The sequence below is a fragment of the Phocoena phocoena genome, chromosome 3, assembly GCF_963924675.1.
Source record: "Phocoena phocoena chromosome 3, mPhoPho1.1, whole genome shotgun sequence".
Classification (NCBI taxonomy): domain Eukaryota; kingdom Metazoa; phylum Chordata; class Mammalia; order Artiodactyla; family Phocoenidae; genus Phocoena; species Phocoena phocoena.
Window position 1 is genome coordinate 115,635,533 of NC_089221.1, and position 23,959 is coordinate 115,659,491.

The window sequence follows — 23,959 nt, forward strand, 5'->3', positions numbered from 1 at the left end:
CCTGTTCTCGTTTCTCCCAGCCAACCAGCAGGAGATCTGATCAGCAACAGTGATTCAGCATGGCTGCAAATGAAGCCTCCTCCCCTCTTGATCCTCCTTCCTCTGACTTACTCGCGGCAGCTTCTACCGCAGAAGCAGCAGCAACAGAAAATGTCTTACCCAGAGCTCCCTGCAGCCCTTTCAGCTGCTAAAAGCAGCAACCCACTTGCTCCCCCTCCCCCACAGGCTTGCTGCTCCTCCGTCTCCTAGGAACAGCGCAGCGCCAGCAACCCAAGTACAGTGCCACCTTTCCAGCCGCTTCCACATCTGCCCAGGCATCCCCAGCCCAGGCGACTAGCCCACCCCAGTGCCTCCTGCCTCCTCTGCCTAGACTGAAAAGACTCAGGCAGTTCCTCACTAGCCCAAGAAATACGGGCCCCCACCTCCTCCCCTGCCCCCATAGACTACGACTTCGTCAGCCTGGTCAGATTGCTGGAATGAGGAGGCCCCTCTGTGGCTTACAGTGGACTTTATCCACCTGGGGAAATTGACTTGTAGGTCACATCTCATTTTCCAATTCCTCCTCCCAAAATCTACAGCAGCTCTGAGAGTCTGATGGATGGAGAGAAGTTAGGGCAAAAGAGCCTGATAGAACTGAGAAGAACGCAGAGAGAAATTAGAAACAGGGAACTGAAACAAATGCTATTTTACTACAAGAGGCTAAACTGCAGTAAAACCACCACAATGGTACCACGTACATTTATTTCCCCAGGCCATACCAAAAGACCACAAGTTCTATAGCACAGCCCTAAAATACCTCCTTAAAGTCTGTCGTGTTGAAATTTAACTTAAGCTGTGGCTCCAACCAGTAAGTCTCCCACTGAATCCCTATCTGCAGCCAAAGATCTCTCGCACCCTGTAATCTCTAGTTGCTGAGCCTCAATTTTGGCCCACCTAATGCAAACACATAATCCTGGGGCACACTGGAGGCCAGTCTGTACCTCATAGCCACAGTCAAGGGACACAGAGGAAATGGGGGCAATCAGCCACTGGTGTTTGGTTAGCCACAAAAATGGGTTAAGAAGCTTCCTTGATGCCTCAGAAAAATCATACATGAGGATCTATATTCTGGGAATTCTCTGGGTCACATCTGTGCTTTTCAGGACCCGTACTACCACTAGCTGGTTGAGCGACTTTCAGTAAGTCTTTTCTCCACTCTGGACCTCAGCCCCTCATCCATAACATAGGGTCAGACTCTAGAGTCCCTTTTGGCTCTAAAATCACATGATGCTAAAAATGTCTTAAATGTTCCATTTTTCTCCTCATTAGAGTAATCTGTAAGATTGTTTAAGAAGAAAGTTTTACTGGACTCCAATGTTTTGAGAGGGCTTCAGGGAGGATAACATGATGTATGTGAAAGTATGTGGGATGCTTAGTAAACCTATTATAGTTATAATTTTGACCTGATAAATGTCTTCACTGCCAGAAAGCCCTGAAACCAGGGAGGGAGGCTGGACACTGAGGTAACAGAAACTAAGAGTAACTTAAACTTTATACAGCCTCCGGAACTCAAAGTGGCTAATGTGTTACTCTTAAAAATAACCCCCCGCCTTTGACACCGCAATGTCCTCTTAGATGAGGCCATTAGGCCACTACCCAAACTCATTCTTTCTCAAGTGAGAAGAGGCTCGGGTGATTTTATTTACAACCTACAGCCCTGTATCACAACTTCTTCCTTTCGCAACAATACCCCTCCTATCTTTCTCCCTCTGCCCCTTCCTCTTCTAATCAGCTTTGTGGCGCTGCTCCAGATATTTCCTCTTGAGGTGAATCACAGGGACCAGAAGCTGAACATCACAAATAAGGAAACTGAATCCCAGAATCCGTGCCAGAATGCAGACATCCACCAGGATGACAAGTGGGTGATTCATAAAAGGGACATGAGAATGAGTCTCTCACAACTTCATACCCTCTTTCACAACTTCACCATATAGGAAAGGACGGGGGGAGACTCCCCTGGTGTCCAGTGGTAAAGAATCCGCCTTCCAATGCAGGGGATGCAGGTTCAATCCCTAGTCAGGGAACTAAGATCCCACATGCTGCAGGGCAACTAAGCCCACATGCCACAACTACTGAGCTTGCGTACCTCAACGAGAGAGCCCACGTGCCCTGGAGCCTGTGCGCCACAGCTGGAGAGAGAAAACCCTCACACCACAACTAGAGAGAAGCCTGTGCACCACAACTAGAGAGACAACCAAGTAGACCACAGGCTATAAGGAAAAAAGATCCCACATGCCTCAATAAAGACCCCATGTGCAGCAACTAAGACCCGACGCAGCCAATAAATAAATAAATAAATAAAACAAATAAATATTTTTTAAATAAATAAATAATCCTGTTTATTTAAAAAAAAGGGGGGGGGGGGAGAACTGTCACATCTAACAAACCAGAGAGAAAATTTTTAAAGATCAGAAAATACTGAAAGGCTGAGCATATTCAGGTTTTAACATACAACTATTGAGAGCCAGTATAAAATTTTTACACAATTTCCTTTGCAACCTACTTTTGCCAAGCTAACCAACATCACTACAACGTATGTGTTGAAACCATAGTGCTACCACCTGCTCACTTTATTCCCCATTCTATCCATGAGAAGTAAGCTGAACAGAGACTACCTAGAGAAGGACATTGAGAAAAGAAAGGCAAAACCAGGGTCAGAGCTGAACCAAGAATCAAAGCCTCCAGACTCCTGGCACAAAGTTGCCACCTAAATCTTCTCTACTATCAGAGCTACACTTTACACTTTCTACATTATTACCCAAGTGTTCTCTGGGCCACAGCCTGAACCTGCTTGCTCTAGGCTAACTTTCCTAACTGGACTTCAGATTAAGGAGAGTCACTATTGGATTCTTGCAGTAGAGGAAAGTCAGAGGAACCAAAGTAATCTCTACCTGGAGGAAGAGGTCCCATCCTTGAATTCCCAGATGTAATGTCTCACCTCCTTGCTAGCCCTCCTCCCCATACCCAAAGCTTCTCCCACAGCTTACCAATAGTACCCACCTCTCCATCCCACAGCAATTTACCCAGCCATGTACACCAACTTTGTTCAGCATCCTCCAGCTCTATGTGGCTGAGGAAGAAGCCATGTGAGGAGAAAAAACTTTTAAGTGGGTTTGGTCTAGAGAGTTCTCTTCTCCACACCCCATCTCTCTACAAGGAGCCTGTACAGCACAGCTTATCTGGAGGTAGCAAGGCCCATCATTCTTCCAAGTGTCTTTTTCTTCTTTTCTTGCTTTTATCCTGCTTCTCCAGAGCCTCAGTTCCTCACATGTGCAGGCACCATAACACATACAGTAGCCCCACACCTGCATCAGAACCATCTGCCCAGCGGGTTAAAATTGTAGGCATCAAAGGATCAAAAGATGCAAGGAAACTTTTCAGGGTTATGGAAGTGTTCCATATCTTGACTGTGATGATATTTACACAATTGTATACAACTACTACATTTTATCAAACTAGACACTTAAGTGGGTGAATTTTATTTTACGCAAATCATACCTCAATAAATCTGGGAGAAAGAAAATACTACAGTACCAGGCTCTACCACACACCTACAGAATTGGGGCCCAAGGAGCAGGAATTTTAGTGAACTTCATAGGTGACTCTAATACACAGCTAAATGGAAAGACCACAAAGAAAAGAGCTCAGACCAATAGAATCAGACAGACCAGGGTCTGAATATACTTACCAGAAACATGACCCTTAGCAATGTACTTTACAAGTCTCAATTTCCTCATCTGTAAAAAGAAGATAATAATAGTACCTACCTCACAGTGTTGTTAGGTTTCAAGACTATAAAGCACTTAGCAGAGAGCCTGGCCTGTAATAGGCACTGAGTAACCATTAGCAGCTATTATTTGCATTGCCTATGCCAATGCTACCAAACTATAGCTCTGTGAGTCCTTAGTTTTGAGGTCAAGAAGAAAGTCAACCAGGATAACTTGTGCCAGGAAGCCCAGCCCTGGGCCTCTCCTAGAGCCATTCAGTGGTCACTATTACCAACAGGTCACCAAGAGCCAGGCAAGACCAAAGTTAAATCAAGACCCACCCACACCTGTATCACCAAAACTTTCCCTCAGATTCTGGACCACTTGATGAGAGTAGACTCCCCCTGTAGCTGCTTAGCATGCCCCCAGCACAGGAAGCCAGGCAGAAAATGAAAAGGAATTTGAGGCCCAAAAAAGTCAAAAGGTAAAGAGAACAGCATATTATCCAGAGAGATGCTTGGCTTCCCTCAGGACTCCTCCTGTGAAGTAGAAGAACCCATGCCCTGAACATATTCAAGACAATAATTACCCGTGGCATCTGTGTTGCACTTTAAAGCTCACAAAGTTCTTCACATCCCTCATCTCCTTGGACTTAAGATAACATCCCCCGAATAGTAATAACAGCTCCCATCCCTTAACATTTTACTCTGGGCCGGACTCTGTACTCAAGACTTTACATATACCCCTCTCATTTCCTCACAACAACCCTGTGAGAAGGGACTATTATCCCTGTTTTAAATGTGAGGTGTACAGAAATGAAACAGATTTTTGTATATTGACTTTTTATCTTGCAACTTCACCGAATTTTATTAGTTGTGACAATTTTTTGATAGAGTCTTTAGGGTTTTCTATATATAATATCATGTCATCTGCAAATAATGATAGTTTTAATTCTTCCTTTCCAATTTGGATGCTTTTTACTTTTTTCTTGCCTAATTGCTTTGGCTAGGACTTCCAATACTATGTTGAATAAAAGTGGTGAGAGTGGGCATCCTTGTCTCGTTCCTGATCTTAAAGGAAAAACTTCCAGCTTTTCACCTTTGAATATGAAAATATATGGCCTTTATTATATTGAGGTACGTTCTCTCTATACCCACTCTGTTAAAACTTATTATCATAAATGGATACTGAATTTTGTCAAATGCTTTTTCTGCTTCTATTGAAATGATCATATGATTTTTATCCTTCGTGTTGTTAATGTGGTGTTCCACAATGATTGATTTGAAGACGTTGAACCATCCTTGCAATCCTGGAATAAATCCCACTTGATTATGGTGCATGATCCTTTAAATATGTTGCTGCATTCAATGTGTTATTATTTTGTTGAGAATTTGTACATCTATGTTCATCAGGAATATTGGCCTATAATATTTTTCTTGTGGTGTCCTTGTCTGGTTTTGGTAAGAGGTTAATGCTGGCCTCCTAAAATGAGATTAGTAGAGTTCCCTCTGTTAGAATTAATAAATTCAGTAAAGTTGCAGGATACAAAATCGGTACACAAAACTCTATTGCATTTCTATACACTAATAACGAAGTATCAGAAAGAGAAATATGGAAAAATACCACATTTACAGTTGCATCCAAAAAAACCCAAAATATCTAGGAATGAATTTAACCAAGGAGGTGAAAGACCTGTATATTGAAAACTACAAGACATTAATGAAAAAAATTGGAGAAGACACAAATGAATGGAAAGATATTCCATGCTCGTAGACTGGAAGAATCAATATTGTTAAAATGTTCATACTACCCAAAGTAATCCACAGATTTTATGCACTCTCTATCAAAATTTCAATGGCATTTTTTACAGAAATAGAACAAATTATCCTAATATTTGAAATAGAACAAATTATCCTAAAATTTGTATGGAACTGCAAAAAATTCCCAAATATCCAAAGCTATCTTGAGAAGGAAGAACAAAGCCAAGCCATCACACTCCTTGATTTCAAACTATATTACAAAGCTATACTAATTAAAACAGTATGGGGCTTCCCTGGTGGCGCAGTGGTTGAGAGTCCACCTGCCGACACAGGGGACACGGGTTCGTGTCCTGGTCTGGGAAGATCCCACATGCCACGGAGCGGCTGGGCCTGTGAGCCATGGCCGCTAAGCCTGCGCATCCAGAGCCTGTGCTCCGCAACGGGAGAGGCCACAACAGTGAGAGGCCCACGTACCAAAAAAAAAAAAAGATGGGCAGAACATATGAATAGATGTTTTTCCAAAGAAAACATACAGATGACCAACAGGCACATGAAAAGATGCTCAACATCATGGAAATCATGCATCATCGTGAAAATGCAAATCAAAGCCACAATGAGATACCACCTCACACCGATCAGAAAGGCTATATCAAAAAGATAAGAATGGTACTGATGAACCTAGTTGCAGGGCAGGAAAAAGAGGTAGACATAGAAAATGGACTTGAGGACATGGGGTGGGAGGGCGAAGGGTGAAGTGAGAGTAGCATTGACATATATACACTACCGAGTGTAAAACAGTTGGCTGGTGGGAAGCAGCAGCATAGCACAGGAAGATCGGCTCAGTGCTTTGCGATGACCTAGAGGAGTGGGATAGGGAGGGTGGGAGGGAGGCTCAACAGGGAGGGGATATGGGGACATGTGTATGCATATGGCTGATTTGCTTTGTTGTGCAACATCAACTAATACAGTATTGTGAAGCAATTATATAATAAAGATCTATTAAAAAATTTTTTTTAAAAGATAAGAAGCAAGTGTTGGTGAGGAGATGGAAAAAAGGGAACACTTGTACACTGATGGTGGGAATTTAAACTGGTGCGGCCAATATGGAAAACAGTATGGAGGTTTATCAAAAAATGAAAAATGGAACTACCACATGATCCAGTAATTCCACTTCTGGGTATATATCTGAAGAAAACGAGGGATTTCCCTGGTGGCGCAGTGGTTAAGAATCCGCCTGCCAATGCAGGGGACACAGGTTTGAACCCTGGTCTGGGAAGATCCCACATGCCGCAGAGCAACTAAGTCCGTGCGCCATAACTACTGAGACTGCGCTCTAGACCCCACGAGCCACAACTACTGAGCCCACGTGTCACAACCACTGAAGCCCTCGCGCCTAGAGACCGTGCTCCACAACAAGAGAAGCCACCACATGAGAAACGCACACACCTCAATGAAAAGTAGCCTCTGCTTGCCGCAACCAGAGAAAGCAACGAAGACCCAGCGTAACCAAAAATAAATAAAATTGATTCTTTAAAAAAAAAAAAACGAAAACACTAACTCAAAAAGATGTATGTACCCCCATGATCATTGCAGCATTATTTACAATAGTCCAGATATGGAAACAACTTAAGTGCCCATCTATGGATGAATGGATAAAGATGATACACACACACACACACATATACACACCCAGAGCGATATTATATAGCCATAAAGAACATTAAAATGCTGCCATTTGTGACAACATGGATGGACATCAAGGGCATTATGCTAAGTGTAATAAGTTAGAGAAAGACAAATACTGTATGATCTCTCATATGTGGAATCTAGAAAATTTTTTTAATTAAAAAAAAATCTCACAGATACAGAAAAGAGATTGGGGGCTTCCCTGGTGGTGCAGTGGTGCAGTGATTGAGACTCCGCCTGCCGATGCAGGGGACAGGGGTTCGTGCCCTGGTCCGGGAAGATCCCACATGCCGCGGAGCGGCTGGGCCCGTGAGCCATGGCCACTGAGCCTGAGCGTCCGGAGCCTGTGCTCCGCAACGGGAGAGGTCACAACAGTGAGAGGCCCGCGTACCGCAAAAAAAAAAAAAAAAAAGAGATTGGTGGTTGCTAGAGGCAGGGGGTTGGGGGAGGGAGAAATGGGTGAAGGGGGTCAAAAGGTAAAAAGAAAAATGTTTTTCTTTTCAAAAGTAATGCAGTAAATATAAGCTCGACTGGAACATAAATAAACAAATAAATGTGAGGAAACTGAGGTTCTGAGACTTATAAGGACTTGACCAAAGCCCTATAGGTTTGAGCCCAGGTCTCCCTGACCTCAGAGACCATTACTAACTACTGTGCTTGGCAGTCACTACCCCTATCTTATTACCTTCATTTTAGAGAAAAGCCAGCTGAGGCTGAGAGAGAGAAAGCAACTGGCTCAAGATCACTCAGTGAGTTGGTGGCCAAGTGGGGCGTGGGATGAAATCCTCAGATGCCTGGCCTAATGCCCTCTCCACCTCATCTGAAGATGGGGAACAGCATTTGAACCCCTAAAGATATTAACACAAGCTGGCATCCAAGGCTCCCAACACCTACTATTACAAAGTCCTTAACCCTGGATTCCTCTGGTCCCTTAGCTTACCAAGCAGGCCTAGCCAAAGATTGCTCTTGAGAAAAGCTGGAGGCACATCACTGGACCCCGGGTGAGTCAAAGAAAAGCCAGACCAACTATAGCAGCAAGCAGGGTGCTTCACACAGGCCAGCACATTGCAAACACTTGTCTTTCCGGGTCTCCCTAAGAATTCCATCCTCTCGCTAATCTTCAACCTGCAACTGGTGCCCTCTGCTGGTAAATATGTGCATATCTTTATGAGAAAAGCAAAACCTAATGACTACATCAATGGCTTAGGCAAGGTTCAAAAATCTGCTTCCTTCAAGAATAAGTATTAATTCCTACTTACAACTTTTTCATAGGTACTTGCAACTGTAAATTGACGCATCGGTCCTCTATCTGCTGCCCCTGTCTCAGCTCTCTAGTCCTTTCCATTCTGGTTACAAAGAAAGCTGAGCTGTTTTTTACAGAAGAGGTAAAATACAGATGAGACATAGCCCCAAAGTCAAGAATACAGGGATGCGTATGTGGGTGAGGTCAGGTCTGCCCATCTAGCAGGTACAGAGAACTGAGGCAGGCACATGGTTAAAGTAATGTAAAACCCATGAGAAAGTATGCTCAGACATTCTGGTCACTCTCTGCCTTCATATGACTGCACGCTTATAATTCAGTCTCCCTGAATATCTTACTATGTCTATGTGATGGGTTGTACCAGGAAGCTGCCACATAAATTCTACAAGAATAGAATGCCAGAGAGCTTACAAACTGATTGGGGAAACTGCACATGGACACATATAAATAATGGTAGAAAACAAGAGACTCAAGAGAAATGAAGAAAAGGTACTATGGGAACTCAGTGGAGTAAGAGACAGCTTCCAGTTTGAGGAAGGAGGGAGTAGGACACAAGGAGTAGATATAAAGTTGTGAATTTAGTAAATAATTCCATGGGGCTTTAAAAAGAGTATTCGTAAGTGTAAATAGTTTCAACTGGATAAGTTCAATTTCTCATGATTTCACTTAAAATTTTTAAAAATAATTTTAAAGGGTTAATTGTTTAATCTCACTACTTTAATACACTGACATACTATATTACACTAAATACATATTATTGCATATTTTATTATAATTTTTATTGTGATAGAATATACATAAAATTTACCATGTCAACCTTTTTTTTTTGCCAACAAGATTATTTATTTTTTGCAGGTATTTTTTTAATTAATTTTTATTGGAGTATAGTTGCTTACATCAACATTTTTAAGGGCACAATTCAGTGGCATTAAGTACAATCGCAATGTTATGCAACCATTACCACTATCCATCTCCAGAACTTCATCATCCCCAAAGAAACTCTGTACCCAGTGAACAGTAACTTTCCATTCCCTCCTTCCCCAAGCCCCAGGTAACCTCTATTTTATTGTCTCTATGAATTTGCCTATTCTAGATCCCTCAGATAAGTGCAGTCATACTTGTCCTTTTGTGTCTGGCTTATTTCACTTAGCATAATGTTTTCAAGGTTCATTCATGTTGTAGCATGTATCAGAATTTCATTCCTTTTTATGGCCGAATAATATTTCATTGTATGTAGATACCACATTTTGTTTATCCATTCACCTGTTGATGGCCAATGGATTTTTAATATCCCACATTTTCACAGAACACAATTTAGTAAACACTTCCCTAATGTTTGACATTTACATCAGTTTCCAATCTCTTGCTATAGATGTTATAATGACCATTTTTGTGCAATGACTGTTTTTCTTTCACTGAATTGTTTTCTTAGGTTAAATTCCTAGTATTGGAGGGCTAGAGAAAAGATACGGATACTTTAGTGGTTCCTACCAAATAAATCCATATTTACCCTCCTCACTCATCATCTTTTCCAGCCTGATGGAGAAGTTACTGTCTGCAATTTCAGTTATAAAAGTACAAAACTGTGATTAAACTCAACTGAAGACAAGCAAACAAACAGTTCCACCAAATGAAAATAAAAGCTTTCAAGCTCATGAATATATGGATCCAGAGATTTGAAGGGAACTGGTTGTGACTCTGAAGTCAGCAATAAATAGAAATTCAGAAGAGCTATGTCAAATGGGCATTTTTGCCACAATCTCCCTTCTGTGACCCACGTTTCATATTCTCCATACCAAAATCTTACTTCATGATGAGAACAGAATAACTTCCTTCCAAGGGGAGTAATACAAAGCAGTTAAATCAGACCATCTTGTTACACATTTCATTGCAGTGTATACAGGCAAAGTGTGATCCTTCTAACATACTGACATACCTACACCTGTTGTCAGATGCTGTTGCTTCTAGTAGCTGTACTTCCTACCTCCCTAAGGAATTGTTTATGGTGCCTCTGTCAACAACTGCCTTCACTAAGATTACTTTAAAGATGTTTACAAGGCAGTCCTTTTTATAAACTTGCTTACAAAGGATTTACATGGTGGCAGTGAGTCTCCACATGCTCAAAACTGCTAGAAGCTGCAATAATGAAAAGACCTAGAGCTTTTGGAAAAACGAAAGGAATTAACAAAGCAGAAAATGCTCAAAAGAGCTCTCCACTAGACACAGAGCTGACTGACCTATGTGATAGGTTTTCCAAAACTGCAACTTCTACCCGCAACCTGATGTTTTCCACTTAACTTGGTTACACACACACACACCAAAAAAAAAAAAAAACAGCTGTTTCAGGGGTTCCCAAGTACACCACCAGGTTCAGAGATGAACTAAAAAGAACTCACAGAACTCAGTACTGCTAAGTCTTACACTCACAGATAAAGTTTACTACAGACACACAGTGAAGATACACAGTAGGATCATTTGGAGAAAAGACACAGACAGTCTGGAGGAACCCAAGTGCAGGCCTCTTTATGGTCTCTCTGACCATGAGGGGTCACACAGAATACACTTGTGTGTCATGTTTCTGCCCAAGGACTAAGTCCTCCCAAGTTTTATAGGTACCCGCTGCCTAGCACCTATCAAAACTCTAGAGTCCCAGAAGGAAGGCGGTGTTTAGCATAAATCATACTGCTTGCACAGTCTAGACACTGTGAACCACCTTCATCAGTTAGGGAACAGTGGGAACACTCCCTAAATACAAGTGCCCAGGCAAGGGCCAATCTTGCAAGTAGTTCCTTCTAAAGACAGCACATCACAATTAAAGCTTCATTTCAGCCAAAAAGAATAATCTCTCTCTCAAAAAAGCAGATGCCTATAATAGAATTAAAGAGATTGTGGGTCTTTTTACACCTTAATCCAAATTGTTCTGATTGCTTTTCTCATAAACCCTCATCGAAACCAACCATAACAACTAAAGGAATAGACATTTTGTTCTAAGAAAATCAGAATCTTTTAAAATTCAAGGCAGATCATGATCCTCCTCTGCTCAAAACCGTGAAATGGTTCACCAATTGTGTGGTAAAAGCCAAAATCCTTACAACAGTTTACAAAGCCCTTTCTTTTGTGATCAGCTACTCCTCTGCTTCTCTTCCCTCAACTCCAGCCACCCTGACCAACTTGCTCTTCCTCAAAAAATCCAGGCACAATCCTGCCTCAGGGCTTTTGCTCTTCCTAAGCCTCTCCCTGGAATGCTGTTCCCCTAAATATCTACACTGCTCACTCCCACATTTCCTTCAAGTCTCTGTTCAAATGCCACTTTCTCAGAGAGAACTACCCATACCACCCCATTTTAAATTGCACTACCTTCACAAACATCCTGCCCTGCAGCACTCCCAGCTCCTTAGCCTAATTTTTCTATACCACACATCATTTTCTAAATGCCATATAATTTATTATGCTTCATTATCTGTCTCCCCCACCACCACCACTAAAATATAAGCTCTGCTGAGGGCAAGGATTTTTGTCTCTTGTTCACTGCTGCATTTCCAGCTGAATCACGAAGGAGAGAAGTCATACATTTAACCTGACATAGTAGGAGACAGGGAAACACTGAATTTCAAACAATGTGGGAAAACTCATGACCGGTGGGGAGAGTAACTTAGTGCAAATAGCTAGATCTTCAAGTTTGGTGGTGCCTGGGAGATCAAGTCACTAGAAAACATGGAAGGGATTAAATATTTTTTCACTGAAAGGATGACAACAGATGGCACATTCAAACAGGGTTATTAAAGAGTTTTAATAAAAGGAACTATTTACAAGGATGTGGGCACAGTTAAGGAAAACCAACAAGGTTTGGTGAACCATCTTGGGGCTAGACAAAGGGAGCCTGAAGTAGCAATAGGAGTGGTTACCAGAAGCCAGAAAAGACCCAGAGCTGTAAGGGAGGGCCACTGGAGCAGACCTGTAGCCCCTAATAACCTGTTTGCTGAGTATGTGTACTTGGGAGACAGGGGGAACAAATATCTTGACCTCACCTTTCTGTCACTCTCCAGACCTCCTGTTGGTTTCTCCCACTGTCCAAACTCAACATGAAGCCAAAGAAGAGAGTATACAGTTCCTTAAGAATCAACCTTCCAAGAACACAAAGCGAGAAATAGAAAGGTATGGAGTGAATCAGGAAGGGCAAAAAGAGAATATCCAGCAGAGATAACCATTTTGTAAAGCTATCTGCAAAACACACAATGCTTCAGTGTGTTTACCAGCATCTTCAACTTGCTATGTTCAAACCTTCCTTCTAAATCTCCTCTTCCCATTTTCGGTGACATCACCATCCTCCTACTCACACAGTAATTCTGATTCAACTACTCCCTCTTCCGTATCCCCCACCATATCTGATCATTTGCCAATTATACTTTCACAACTTCCCTCAAATTCCCTTTCACTCTATTGCCAGTACTACTACTTTGTTCATGCTCTCATTTTCTTACCTGGTTAACATCAGCTGTCTTAAAGGCCTTACCACCTGAAACATCACTCAAATGCCATCTATTATACCCAGTGTTATTGATTAATCTTTCTAAATTACAGTTCTACTACCACTATTGTTTCTCAAAAACCTTTAGTGACTTCCACTGACCGCCAGATAGACTACTCAAAGACCTCAGTAATATGGTCCCAACTTTTCCCAATTTATTTCCCACAACTCTCCTTTACCCTTAATACAAATTAGCCACTTGTATTTGGAAGCTTCAATTGTAAAGGAAGTTTTGTGCAGACTATGGCCATTGGAATCAGACTTGGATTCAACTCCCAGCTCAATCATTTAACCAGCTGGGTGGCCTTGGGAAAGTTTCTTAATCTTTCTGAGATGAGCTTCAGCTTCCTTACCTGTGAAGCAGGTTACTGAATGGATCCAGTGAGAACATTTGCAAATGTACTCAGTACAATGTTTAGCACAGAGTAGGCATGCCCATATCTCTGCCTATTTGTCCCTCTACCTGAAATTACCTCTTTCTCCCCTCACCTTCTCTATGTGGCCAATTTTTTAAGTGAAATACCACATCTTCCTCAATGCTTTTCTTGATCTTTCTTCCTACCTGGAAGTCACTCTCAACACATTATTTATATCTTTCTTATAATAACAAATAAACACACATAGCTAACACGGTTCATCTCTCTCCTACTAGAGTTGAAGCAGCAGAGGTATAGAGGGTTCCCACATCCAAGCTCACCCAGCAAATCAAGAGAAAGGCCTAGGTTAAAAACCAAACCTCAGATACTGAGTGCTCTATGGACTACATACACATGTCACTACTTTTTTTAAGATAGTTATTCATTCACCTCATTAACTGTGCAAATACCTTGTGGTTGAGGTGGGGGTGAAAAAAGGTACACCTTCTGCCTGTCACATCCCTTATCAGAAGTATAATATTAAAATTACTATATACCAGAGATGACAGTATGCCCTTTACATGTATTCTTTCACTGAATTCCTTCAACAACTCTGTGAGACAGGTATTAATAGTAGTCTCTCCTTTTTAAAGACAAGGAAACTGAGGTTCAGGCCAATTAGCTCAAGATCATGGAACAAGGTGACTGGGTCAAGAAAAGAACCTGTTCTACCTGATACCAAAATGTATGTCCTTAAGGACTATGAAATACTAAATCAGATGCCTACTGAGGCAAATTACATTTGCAACATAAGCATCGAAGAAAAAATACACCTTTCATATGGTATCCAAATAACAAGTAATCAATAAAGGAGTGAGACAATTTTCATCAGAGGATATATACTAAATGACAATGGGACTAACTCCAATTTGTTTGTATGGTGTGAACAATCTGAGATGATGCCACGATGCTGAAAAAGATGCAAGATTTCAAAAGAAATAGAATTCCCAACAGAATGCAAGTTACATGAAGACAGGAACCGTGTTAGTCTTACAGCTGTCTATCTCCAGATCCTAGATGTGTTTTGCACAAAGAAGGTAATCAATACCTAATGAAATTGACAGTAAACACTGGGAAATAAGCATACTGTCCAAATGGTACAAGTTCACATCAGATAATTTTAGAGCAGGAGACCATGACACAAACCCATTACAGGTAGAATTTTTATTTTTATTCTTTAAGCAAACCTTACAAAGTGGTAAAAGAATCAAAGGGGCCAAAGAAAATCTGCCTGAGTAGAGAACAGAGCACAGAACTGAAAAAAAAAAAAAAAAAAAAAAAAGGAATCTTCTTGAATCCTTTTTTCCTCTCTGAAGATTCAAACCATTCAGCTCCAGGTGCAAGTTTAAAACATATATGGAGGGCTTCCCTGGTGGCGCAGCGGTTGAGAGTCCGCCTGCCGATGCAGGGGACACGGGTTTGTGCCCCAGTCTGGGAAGATCCCACGTGCCGCGGAGCGGCTAGGCCCGTGAGCCATGGCTGCTGAGCCTGTGCGTCTGGAGCCTGTGCTCCGCGACGGGAGAAGCCACAACAGTGAGAGGCCCACGTAACGCAAAAAAAAAAAAAAAAAGTATATGGAATAGGTCAGTACATAAGAGACTCAACTGCCCTTTTTAGCCTTGCTATTATGGGATTCCTTTCTCAAAACCAGCTTTCTAATATCTTTTTTATGATAAATGTTTTATCTGGTAGCATTTAACTTCTCATTTAGGAAGAATCTGAAGCTCACCCACAAGTAGGCCCCAAATGTCAAAGACTAATTTTCCCAAACCAGTTGCGTGCCTCTCTTGAAAATGAGCAATAAGTCATTATTTCCCAACAAGATACTTCCACAAATTATATTTAGTAAGAGACTATATTTAAGCACCAAGAACATCCAGGATGTGCTAAGCTCAAATGCAATTTGAAGCTAATAATTCATGCCCACTTATTATTCTTCAAACTAACCTTGCCTCCCCACAAATTATAAAACTGTTAATTTTTAAAACAAAATTTACAGTACATATTAAGCTTTCAATTACAGCAAATTAAGTTTTATCAGAAACTGTTTACTGCAAAAGTTACTAGCAAAACTATATTTTAAAATCAATAAGTCAAAATATAGGGAAGACATATTAAAGGAAGAAAATGGAGGAAGAATAGTGAGAATACTGTTAACTATGGCTTAATAAAGGGGGTCTCCAAACTATGAATTACACTCCTTATGGAAATATTCATTAATATATAGTGATCATCACTTCCCATTTAAGATCTCAACTGATTTGTGTTTCTATCACTGAATATGTCCCATCTCCCTTAAGCTGATTCTATTAATGCTTAGCAAAAATCGTGAGTCATAAAATAATGCAAAATAAAAATGGACGACGTGCTTCTAAAGTCTTCGTGGTCCAGCAATCTAAGAAAAAACTGTAAGGAGCCCAATACATCGTGCTCTGTGTTTTGGCATAAGTTGTGGAACACCCTTTGCCAACTCATCTACCTAGTCCTAATGTCAAGACTAGTCCAAAGGTTAACAATTTTCTTGACCCACAAAGTCATCACTACTGCTCATACCTATCTCTGACTAAAATGTTCACACTCTATCATGATTATTTAAATTCCCCCTACTCAAACAAAACCTATGGGTACCTTGTGAGCATGGGCTGATCCTCCTTGGTACATTGCAAATTGCAACACAAGCCCTGCAAAAGTAGTTTTAAATTATAATCAGAGGAAATATGGAAACATGTTAATCAATAAATTATAGTGCCTCTCTACTATAGAATACCAGTTATATGAGACAGAGCTATATGTACAGATATGGGTGTCTTTGAAGTTAATATATATATATGTATGTATATATAAAATGACTCAATTCTTGTTCCTAAAAAAAGATAAATGTACCTCCCTGCAAATAAAAAGAACTAGAAGTAGACAAACTGTTAACATAGGTTATCTACAGGTACTGGGAGAAAACAAGAAAGAACAATACAATGGTCTTCATAGGCCATTAACTGTTTTATCATGTATAATATAGCTTTGAAGTTTTTCAGTAAATCTTTTAATTGAATATACCCTAAGTCTTTAACAATGCTGCCAATGAGCACGTATCCTCCCTGAATATACACGAGAACTAAAAAATACATGATACCAGAGAACTGCTGCATTCTCATGATCTAGCACATTTAACTCTAAGGTAGCCAGCTCATCAACTAAGTGTATATGTGATGAGCAACAACATGATGTGCAACAAGAACAATCACTGCATTATTTGTAACAGCAAGAGAAGGAAGAAGCCTCATGTCCATCAACAGCTATGGTACAGCCATGCTATGGAACATTATACAGGCATTAAAAAGGATGAGGAAGGTCTATCTGCCCTGATATAATGTCAATGATATACATACAAACTGCAAAACTATATAATCCTACTTTTAAAAACTAATGTATTTGCTTTTGTTTTTTTGCGATACGCGGGCCTCTCACTGTTGTGGCCTCTCCCGTTGCAGAGCACAGGCTCCAGACGTGCAGGCTCAGCAGCCATGGCTCACAGGCCCAGCCGCTCCAAGGAATGTGGAATCTTCCCGGACCCAGGCACTAACCCGTGTCCCCTGCATCGGCAGGCGGACTCTCAACCACTGCACCACCAGGGAATGGCCATCATCAAAAAATCTAGAAACAATAAATGCTGGAGAGGGTGTGGAGAAAACGGAACACTCTTGCACTGCTGGTGGGAATGTGAATTGGTATAGCCACTATGGAGAACAGTATGGAGGTTCCTTAAAAAACTACAAATAGAACTACCATATCACCCAGCAATCCCACTACTGAGCATATACCCTGAAAAAACCATAATTCAAAGAGTCATGTACCAAAACGTTCATTGCCGCTCTATTTACAATACCCCGGAAATGGAAACAACCTAAGTGTCCATTATTGTATGAATGGATAAAGATGTGGCACACATATACAATGGATTACTCAGCCATAAAGAAACGAAATTGAGCTATTTGTAATGAGGTGGATAGACCTAGAGTCTGTCATACAGAGTGAAGTTAAGTCAGAAAGAGAAAGACAAATACCGTATGCTAACACATATATATGGAATTTTAGAAAAAAAAGTCATGAAGAACCTAGGGGTAAGATAGGAATAAAGACACAGACCTACTAGAGAATGGACTTGAGGATATGGGGAGGGGGAAGGGTAAGCTGTGACAAAGCGAGAGAGGCATGGACATATATACACTACCAAACGTAAGGTAGATAGTGGGAAGCAGCGGCATAGCACAGGGAGATCAGCTCAGTGCTTTGTGACCGCCTGGAGGGGTGAGAAAGGGAGGGTGGGAGGGAGATGCAAGAGGGAAGAAATATGGGGACATATGTATAACTGATTCACTTTGTTATAAAGCAGAAACTAACACACCATTATAAAGCAATTATACTCCAATAAAGATGTATTAAAAAAAACTAATGTAGATACATACAAATAAGATCTAGCTGAACATATGCCTATTAACAAGGATTATCCTTCAGAAGAGAGTTTGCTCATATTGGCAGGGTTTTTACTATTCTTTGTTTAGTCTGGTTTACAAGCAGTTATTTAAGTATTTAATTCTAATTTTTGAAAATACACCAGCCTCAAGAAGATTAATATCTGTTTCTTCTATTTCCTAGTAATACTGGTATTTTCTGTGACTTGAAGTACAATCCAAATATGCAGTATTATACTTTTTAAAATAACACAGAAGGGGCTTTTTATTGGAAAAAAATTTACAATTTATGTTCACTTTTAATAGAAAGCATTAGACAAAGGCACAGCAGTGTAATCTGCAATAAGACACTAAGGAAAAGGCATTGTCTTACACTGGTTTAGAGGCAATCTTTGTTGCCCTGCTTCAGAAAAAAAATAAAGCTTTCTAAAACAGGGAAAAGAAATAATTTTTCCCAGTGACCAAAATCTTAACACTGACTCAGTAAGTTGGTTAAAATGGAAGAAAGAGACTTACCTCTTCTAAGTGCAAATACTGTCTTTTGGGGAATAATCCTTACATTACCCAGATGCAATTTTGCTTAAATCAACTCAACATCCAAATGCCCACTTTCAATCAGCAAAGAGATAAGTTTAAAATGCAAATTCTCAAATTTGAGAAAATTAAGCACACTTAAAAGATATATAAGCCTACAAATCAAATAACTGACACTGCCATTTCTGGTCTTGAGGGAAATAATCATAAATAGCAAATTCTTAAGTATCCTCAATCCTTTAACCTTGCTTAAAAACAAAAATTCATTGTGAAGGTTTAAATATGAAATGTGTCCTAAATCACTATTATAGGAGGAAACAATCAGTATATCATCCTGTTTTGTTATCACTATGAACGTTAACCATTTGCAAGCGTTTTAATATCTGAAATTACTATCAATCTTTTAAACCACTTCCAACTAATGACTACCATTGACTTTATACTAAAAACACTGTAAATGCAAAGTTCTTCACGATAGGGAGACAAAAAAAAAGGTTTATTTTTCTAATCTTTCAAATTAAATTCAAGCATAGCACAAAAATTATATTCAATACTGATTAGGTTCTGTGCCACCTCCTCCCATGAAGTCTTAATTAAATTTGAAGTAGTAATGGTCAGATAGTCCTTACAGGTGAAAGAAATCAAAACATAAGACAAAGTAAGTCCCACATGCCAAAAATGCTTGCATAAAATTGATAAGAGGAATTCTGGGAAGACTAAATACCACTACTTTTACCTTCACTAAATACCAATCCAGAGTATAAATTTGTAAAGGTATATACATGACAATGAAATGGTAATATACCATGAACAGAACGCTGTCATTTTTCTAATTAAGAGAAAATCCTTTAACATAATTTTTTTTACAAGTCACTACGTTGGAAATACAAAATGACAGTAACCTTATTACACTATGAAAACCCTCCAAGAGGTGGACTATTCCAATTGAACCAGAAGAAACAGATCTTCCCCTTAAAACTGAGTAAAATACAAGCAGAGTAATAATTATGATAAAAAATTTACACATATCATTTTCTATATCTTAGAGGACCCCCCAAAAAAGCTGAACCAAATCACCACATGAAGAAAGGCAGTATGATGCATTTTACTGAGTAAAAAACAGAAATTTAAGCAAATTGTAAAACCATGTGAGTGCAAAATTTGACTACGTTGCTTATTTATTCAATAGGCAAAAATATCTACCCCATTTGTTGTAGAGGTACTTAAGTATTTGTACCAAGTATCAGCTACCCTTTGTCAAAGTGACTACTAAGCAGCCTAGCAATCTTGACCGTACTTCCTGTCTCCTGAAAGCAGAACCCTAGCAATTAGAAAAAAAAAAAAAACTTTTGGCAAGAATTAAATCTTAATATACAGCAACAAGAATTAAGAGGAAAAGGATCAATATATTTTTTTACTTTAATGCCCAGTAATCTCCCTTCGGAAAGCTTAATACAGCTAGCTTTGGGCTTTCAACCACAAAACTCCAAATATTTTACCACAACATTAAATCAAAATGTAGGTACTGGATTAATAGGTACTCTGAACCCACCCACCAGGTTATACATACTCTCACTCAATCATGTAAAGGATTGAATTCTTTATTTGTGATATCCATAAACGTTGCTATTCTATATGTCTATCCAGGAAGGCAATTTTCTCTGGTATCACTGTTCTGTTTTGCTTTTTATAAACACAACTTGAATTCTATTGCATGAAAGGGCTACAAATATACATGTTAACCAAGCAGAAAACACAGATATTTTGCTTTACAACTTGCACCTAAGATACCAGTACACGAAGCTGGTTCATTAGTCGCCATAGCAATATGGGGCCACTGCCCAAGCTATGCATAGCAGTTTACATTTTCAAATCTCATGTAGAAAGGGCAATTGTGATATTGACTGTTAACTACATTCCTGTAAATCCCATCTTAGTTACAAGTAAATGTATAACCAAAGTCTGCACAGATTTCTGATGGCAAAACTTCTAAATCTGACGCAACTGTCCTAAACAAGTTTTTAAACGAATTGTTTTGCAGATATACTGCCATTCTGCCAGTAGATGGTGCCACAAAGGTTGGGGGAAGGATTTCCATAAGGACAACAGTTCAGCTAGAGGGGGAAAAAGAAAAACGTCTAAACCTGCTCTGAAAATACAAAAACGCTTTTAGTTTGAGGATAAAATATAACCCTTATTTGTAACCATTCATTACAGACAAACCAGTAAGAGGGATGAAACTAGTCCATCTGAAATTTTTTTAAACAGTTCATATGAATGAAAACACATGCTTAATACAAACTATTTCTTTAGAACTACACGGTACATACTTTGAGGTAAATTCTCATAGAAAGAAGTGACCATGTCAAGATGATAAGCAAATTACTTAGTACAAGAGATGGATGCAAAGAAACTAAAGATTTTAAAAAGCCACATCCACCACTTCAAAAGTTTTACCTGTAAGGGATAAAATTCAACACGTCACTACCAGGGCAACAGCAAGAAGAAGAAAAAAAAAACCCACAGGACCTTTTAAAAGTTTCTCGAAGTACACATCAAGAATTAAGAATTAACAAGAAAATTTTTCAAGATCCCTTAAAACGGTACGGAATGGATCCTAGAAAAAAATGTTAGACATGTACGGTCAAACACAATGATTTATTAAAAATAAAACGTAAAAATGATTTTTGTACATATGCTTCCAAATTTCGGGCATGGGATCCAAGGAGATTTCATAGAAAACGCTGTAGCCAGATATCAAGTCCTTACAACAAAGTAAACTAACCCGCCCAACCCCCGCCCAGGTTTTGCTACAGAATCAGCAAGTTCACTCCCTCCCCCCAAAAAAAAACACAAATTAAAACAAGACATCTTGCTAGTATAAAAACGACCAAGGTCCAAGTAATAATAAAAAAATAGAGTCCATCAATGACTGTAACACAAAAATGTGTATGTGGGGCCAAGTCCATCTTCAGAGGGAGACAAGGGAGGTGGCAGGCAAACAGGGCAACACCCCCAAGGGTGAACAGCCTAAGAAGTGGCTTCCCCAAGGGCAAAACGGGGAAGGCGGTGGGAGGGGAAAGGACTTAGGAGTCGACCCTAGTTGGGCGGTTGAAAACAGCTACCCCTATAGCCACTCCCAGGCATTAAAAAAATTTTAGAAGGAGCTGCCTCCATACCCACCCCCACCGCCATAGCCACCTCTGTAAGGTCCACTGTTACTGCGACCTCCCCAGCTGCTGCCTCCTCCACCGCCGCCGCCACCGCTCTTCATGGGCCCGTAGGACGACTGGTGCTGGCTGTAGCTACCGAAGCCGCCGAAGCCGTTACCGTAGTCGCTTCCACCGTAGGACGAACCGCCTCCGCCGCCTCCGTAGGCGTTGTAGCCACCGCCGCCGCCGTAACCACCGTAGCTGTTGTAGCCGCCGCCGCCCTTAGACAGGCCGTTCTGGTCACGACCACCGCCCCGACCCCGACCGCCCCGGCCACCCCGGGAGGAGCGGGAGCCGCCTCCGCCCCCACCGGAGTGGATATCCTCCTTAGGGACAGCCTTCTTCACCTCCACGCGATGGCCCTGGATCGGATGGAACTTGACCACCGCGGCCTTGTCTGCCGCGTCGTGATTCTGAAAATACACGAAGCCGAAACCACGCTTCTTGCCAGACTGCTTGTCGGCAATAATCTCGGCCTTTTCCACGGTGCCAAACTGCGAGAAGTGCTCTATCAGGTCGCCCTCGGCCACGTCTCCCTTAAGGCCCCCGACAAAGAGCTTCTTCACCTTGGCGTGGGCACCGGGCCGCGCCGAATCCTCCCGGGACACCGCCCGCTTCAGCTCCACCGTGTTGCCGTCCACGGCATGGGGCGAGGCGGCCATGGCGGCATCGGCCTCCTCCACATTGGAGTAGGTCACGAAGCCAAAGCAACGGGAGCGCTTGGTCTGGGGGTTCACCACCACCACGCAGTCCGTCAGGGTCCCAAAGGCCTCAAAGTGGCCGCGCAGGCCCGACTCACTCGTCTGCACGTTGAGGCCGCCGATGAACAGCTTACACAGCTGGGAATTCTCCATCTCCACGGCCCGGGCCTTCCCCCCGCCCTGCGAGCTCCGAGGTTTCGCCGTCGCCGTTATCGTTAGCTAAGGCTTCTTCACAGCTTGGGCCCAGCCGTCGCTGGAGCCGCCCCCGCCGGTCACCGACGGGGAAGGGAAGAAGGGAAGGGAAGGGAAAGAGGAAGAGAGGAAGGGGAAGGGAAGGGGAAAGGTGCCGGCTAGAGGGCGAGCCGAGGAGAGTTGAAGGCAAGCGAGGACGCCGCTACCGCCACCTCCGCTCCCTTATCTGGGCACCACACAAAGAGGCCGCTGAACGCGCGCGCACCCTCGCCGAGGCGTGCGTCACCGCGGACGTACGACAGCCCAGGGCTGCCCGCCAATCCCCGCCTCGCTCTCATTAGTCCCGCCTACCGCGCTGCCGCGCCGCTCTAGGTCACGGACTCCCCGCCCTCCGCGGTCTATTCAAGCCCTCGGCCTGCGCTGCTCCCACCACCGCCTCTACCGCCCCGTTTTCAACCCCAGGATCCTCAGTTCGCCCTGACTAGGGACTCTTCCTGCCCTTAGCGAACCTTTGCGATTCATTTGCCCCCAGCCCCGCGGCTGTTCCCGGTGATTTTCCCCCTCCCCTAGCCGTGTCCCCTCGCCAAACTCCGCAGTGGCGTTCGCGCCAGCCCCTTGAGAGACGTGTCAGCTCAGCCAATCACGGCGATCCGCTCGCACCCACTTCCGTTTGCGGCAGCTGCTGGACGGGCGCGCTCCCCGGTGCGCGCTGGCCCCGGCGCCCCTAGCGTGCAGAGCTCGCTTGCCACCCCCACGCCTCCTCCCGCGCTGGGCTGGCCGCGGGGTGGGAAATGGGGGAGGGGTCGAACAGGGGACGCGCTGGGGGACGTTCCCAACGGATGCGGCCTGGGGCGCCACGCGCGGGCTTTTTGAAAACTTGACTGTTGGGGTTGGGGGTCCGGATTTATTTGCCGTGTTTCGGCCGGGCCGCTACACCTGGCGTCCTCGCCCCTCCCGTCCGCACAAAGATGGAGGGAAGAGGCCTAGTCGGGGAAGGCAGTTATTAACCGTTTATAGTGGGCCAGAGCGGCGATTAGACTAAAACGCCGGCACGTGGCCCTGCGCAAAAGAGAGCCCGAGGCCATGTGAAGGACAGCGGCGCGCCTCCAGACTTTCCGACCAAGGCGTGGCGCGAAACCCCCGCCACCCCTAGGCCGTCCGTGAAGCCCTCCCGCGACACTCCTCTCGGCCTCCCTTCGCGCATTCAGACAGAGGACATTTTCATATTACCCCAGTGTACACATATTTTTTTCTTTTTTTTTTTTTCGCGGTACGCGGGCCTCTCACTGTTGCGGCCCCTCCCGCTGCGGAGCACAGGCTCCGGACGCGCAGGCTTAGCGGCTATGGCTCACGGGCCCAGCCGCTCCACGGCATGTGGGATCTTCCCGGACCGGGGCACGAACCCGTGTCCCCCGCATCGGCAGGCGGACTCTCAACCACTGCGCCACCAGGAA

General features: G+C 42.5%; 1 protein-coding gene across 1 annotated transcript; it reads right to left on the reverse strand.

Annotated features, from left to right (window-relative positions):
* Positions 1–21,039: 21,039 nt before the first annotated feature.
* HNRNPA0 (heterogeneous nuclear ribonucleoprotein A0) lies at positions 21,040–22,727 on the reverse strand. Its single transcript, XM_065875357.1, has one exon. It carries the CDS (start codon positions 22,464–22,466, stop codon positions 21,558–21,560), a length of 909 nt encoding a protein of 302 aa, XP_065731429.1. The 5' UTR covers positions 22,467–22,727; the 3' UTR covers positions 21,040–21,557.
* Between the last annotated feature and the right edge of the window lie 1,232 nt (positions 22,728–23,959).

Coding starts and splice junctions, on each gene's coding strand:
- HNRNPA0 (XM_065875357.1), bottom strand. CDS start 22,466: ATGGAGAATTCCCAGCTGTGTAAGCTGTTCATCGGCGGCCTCAACGTG.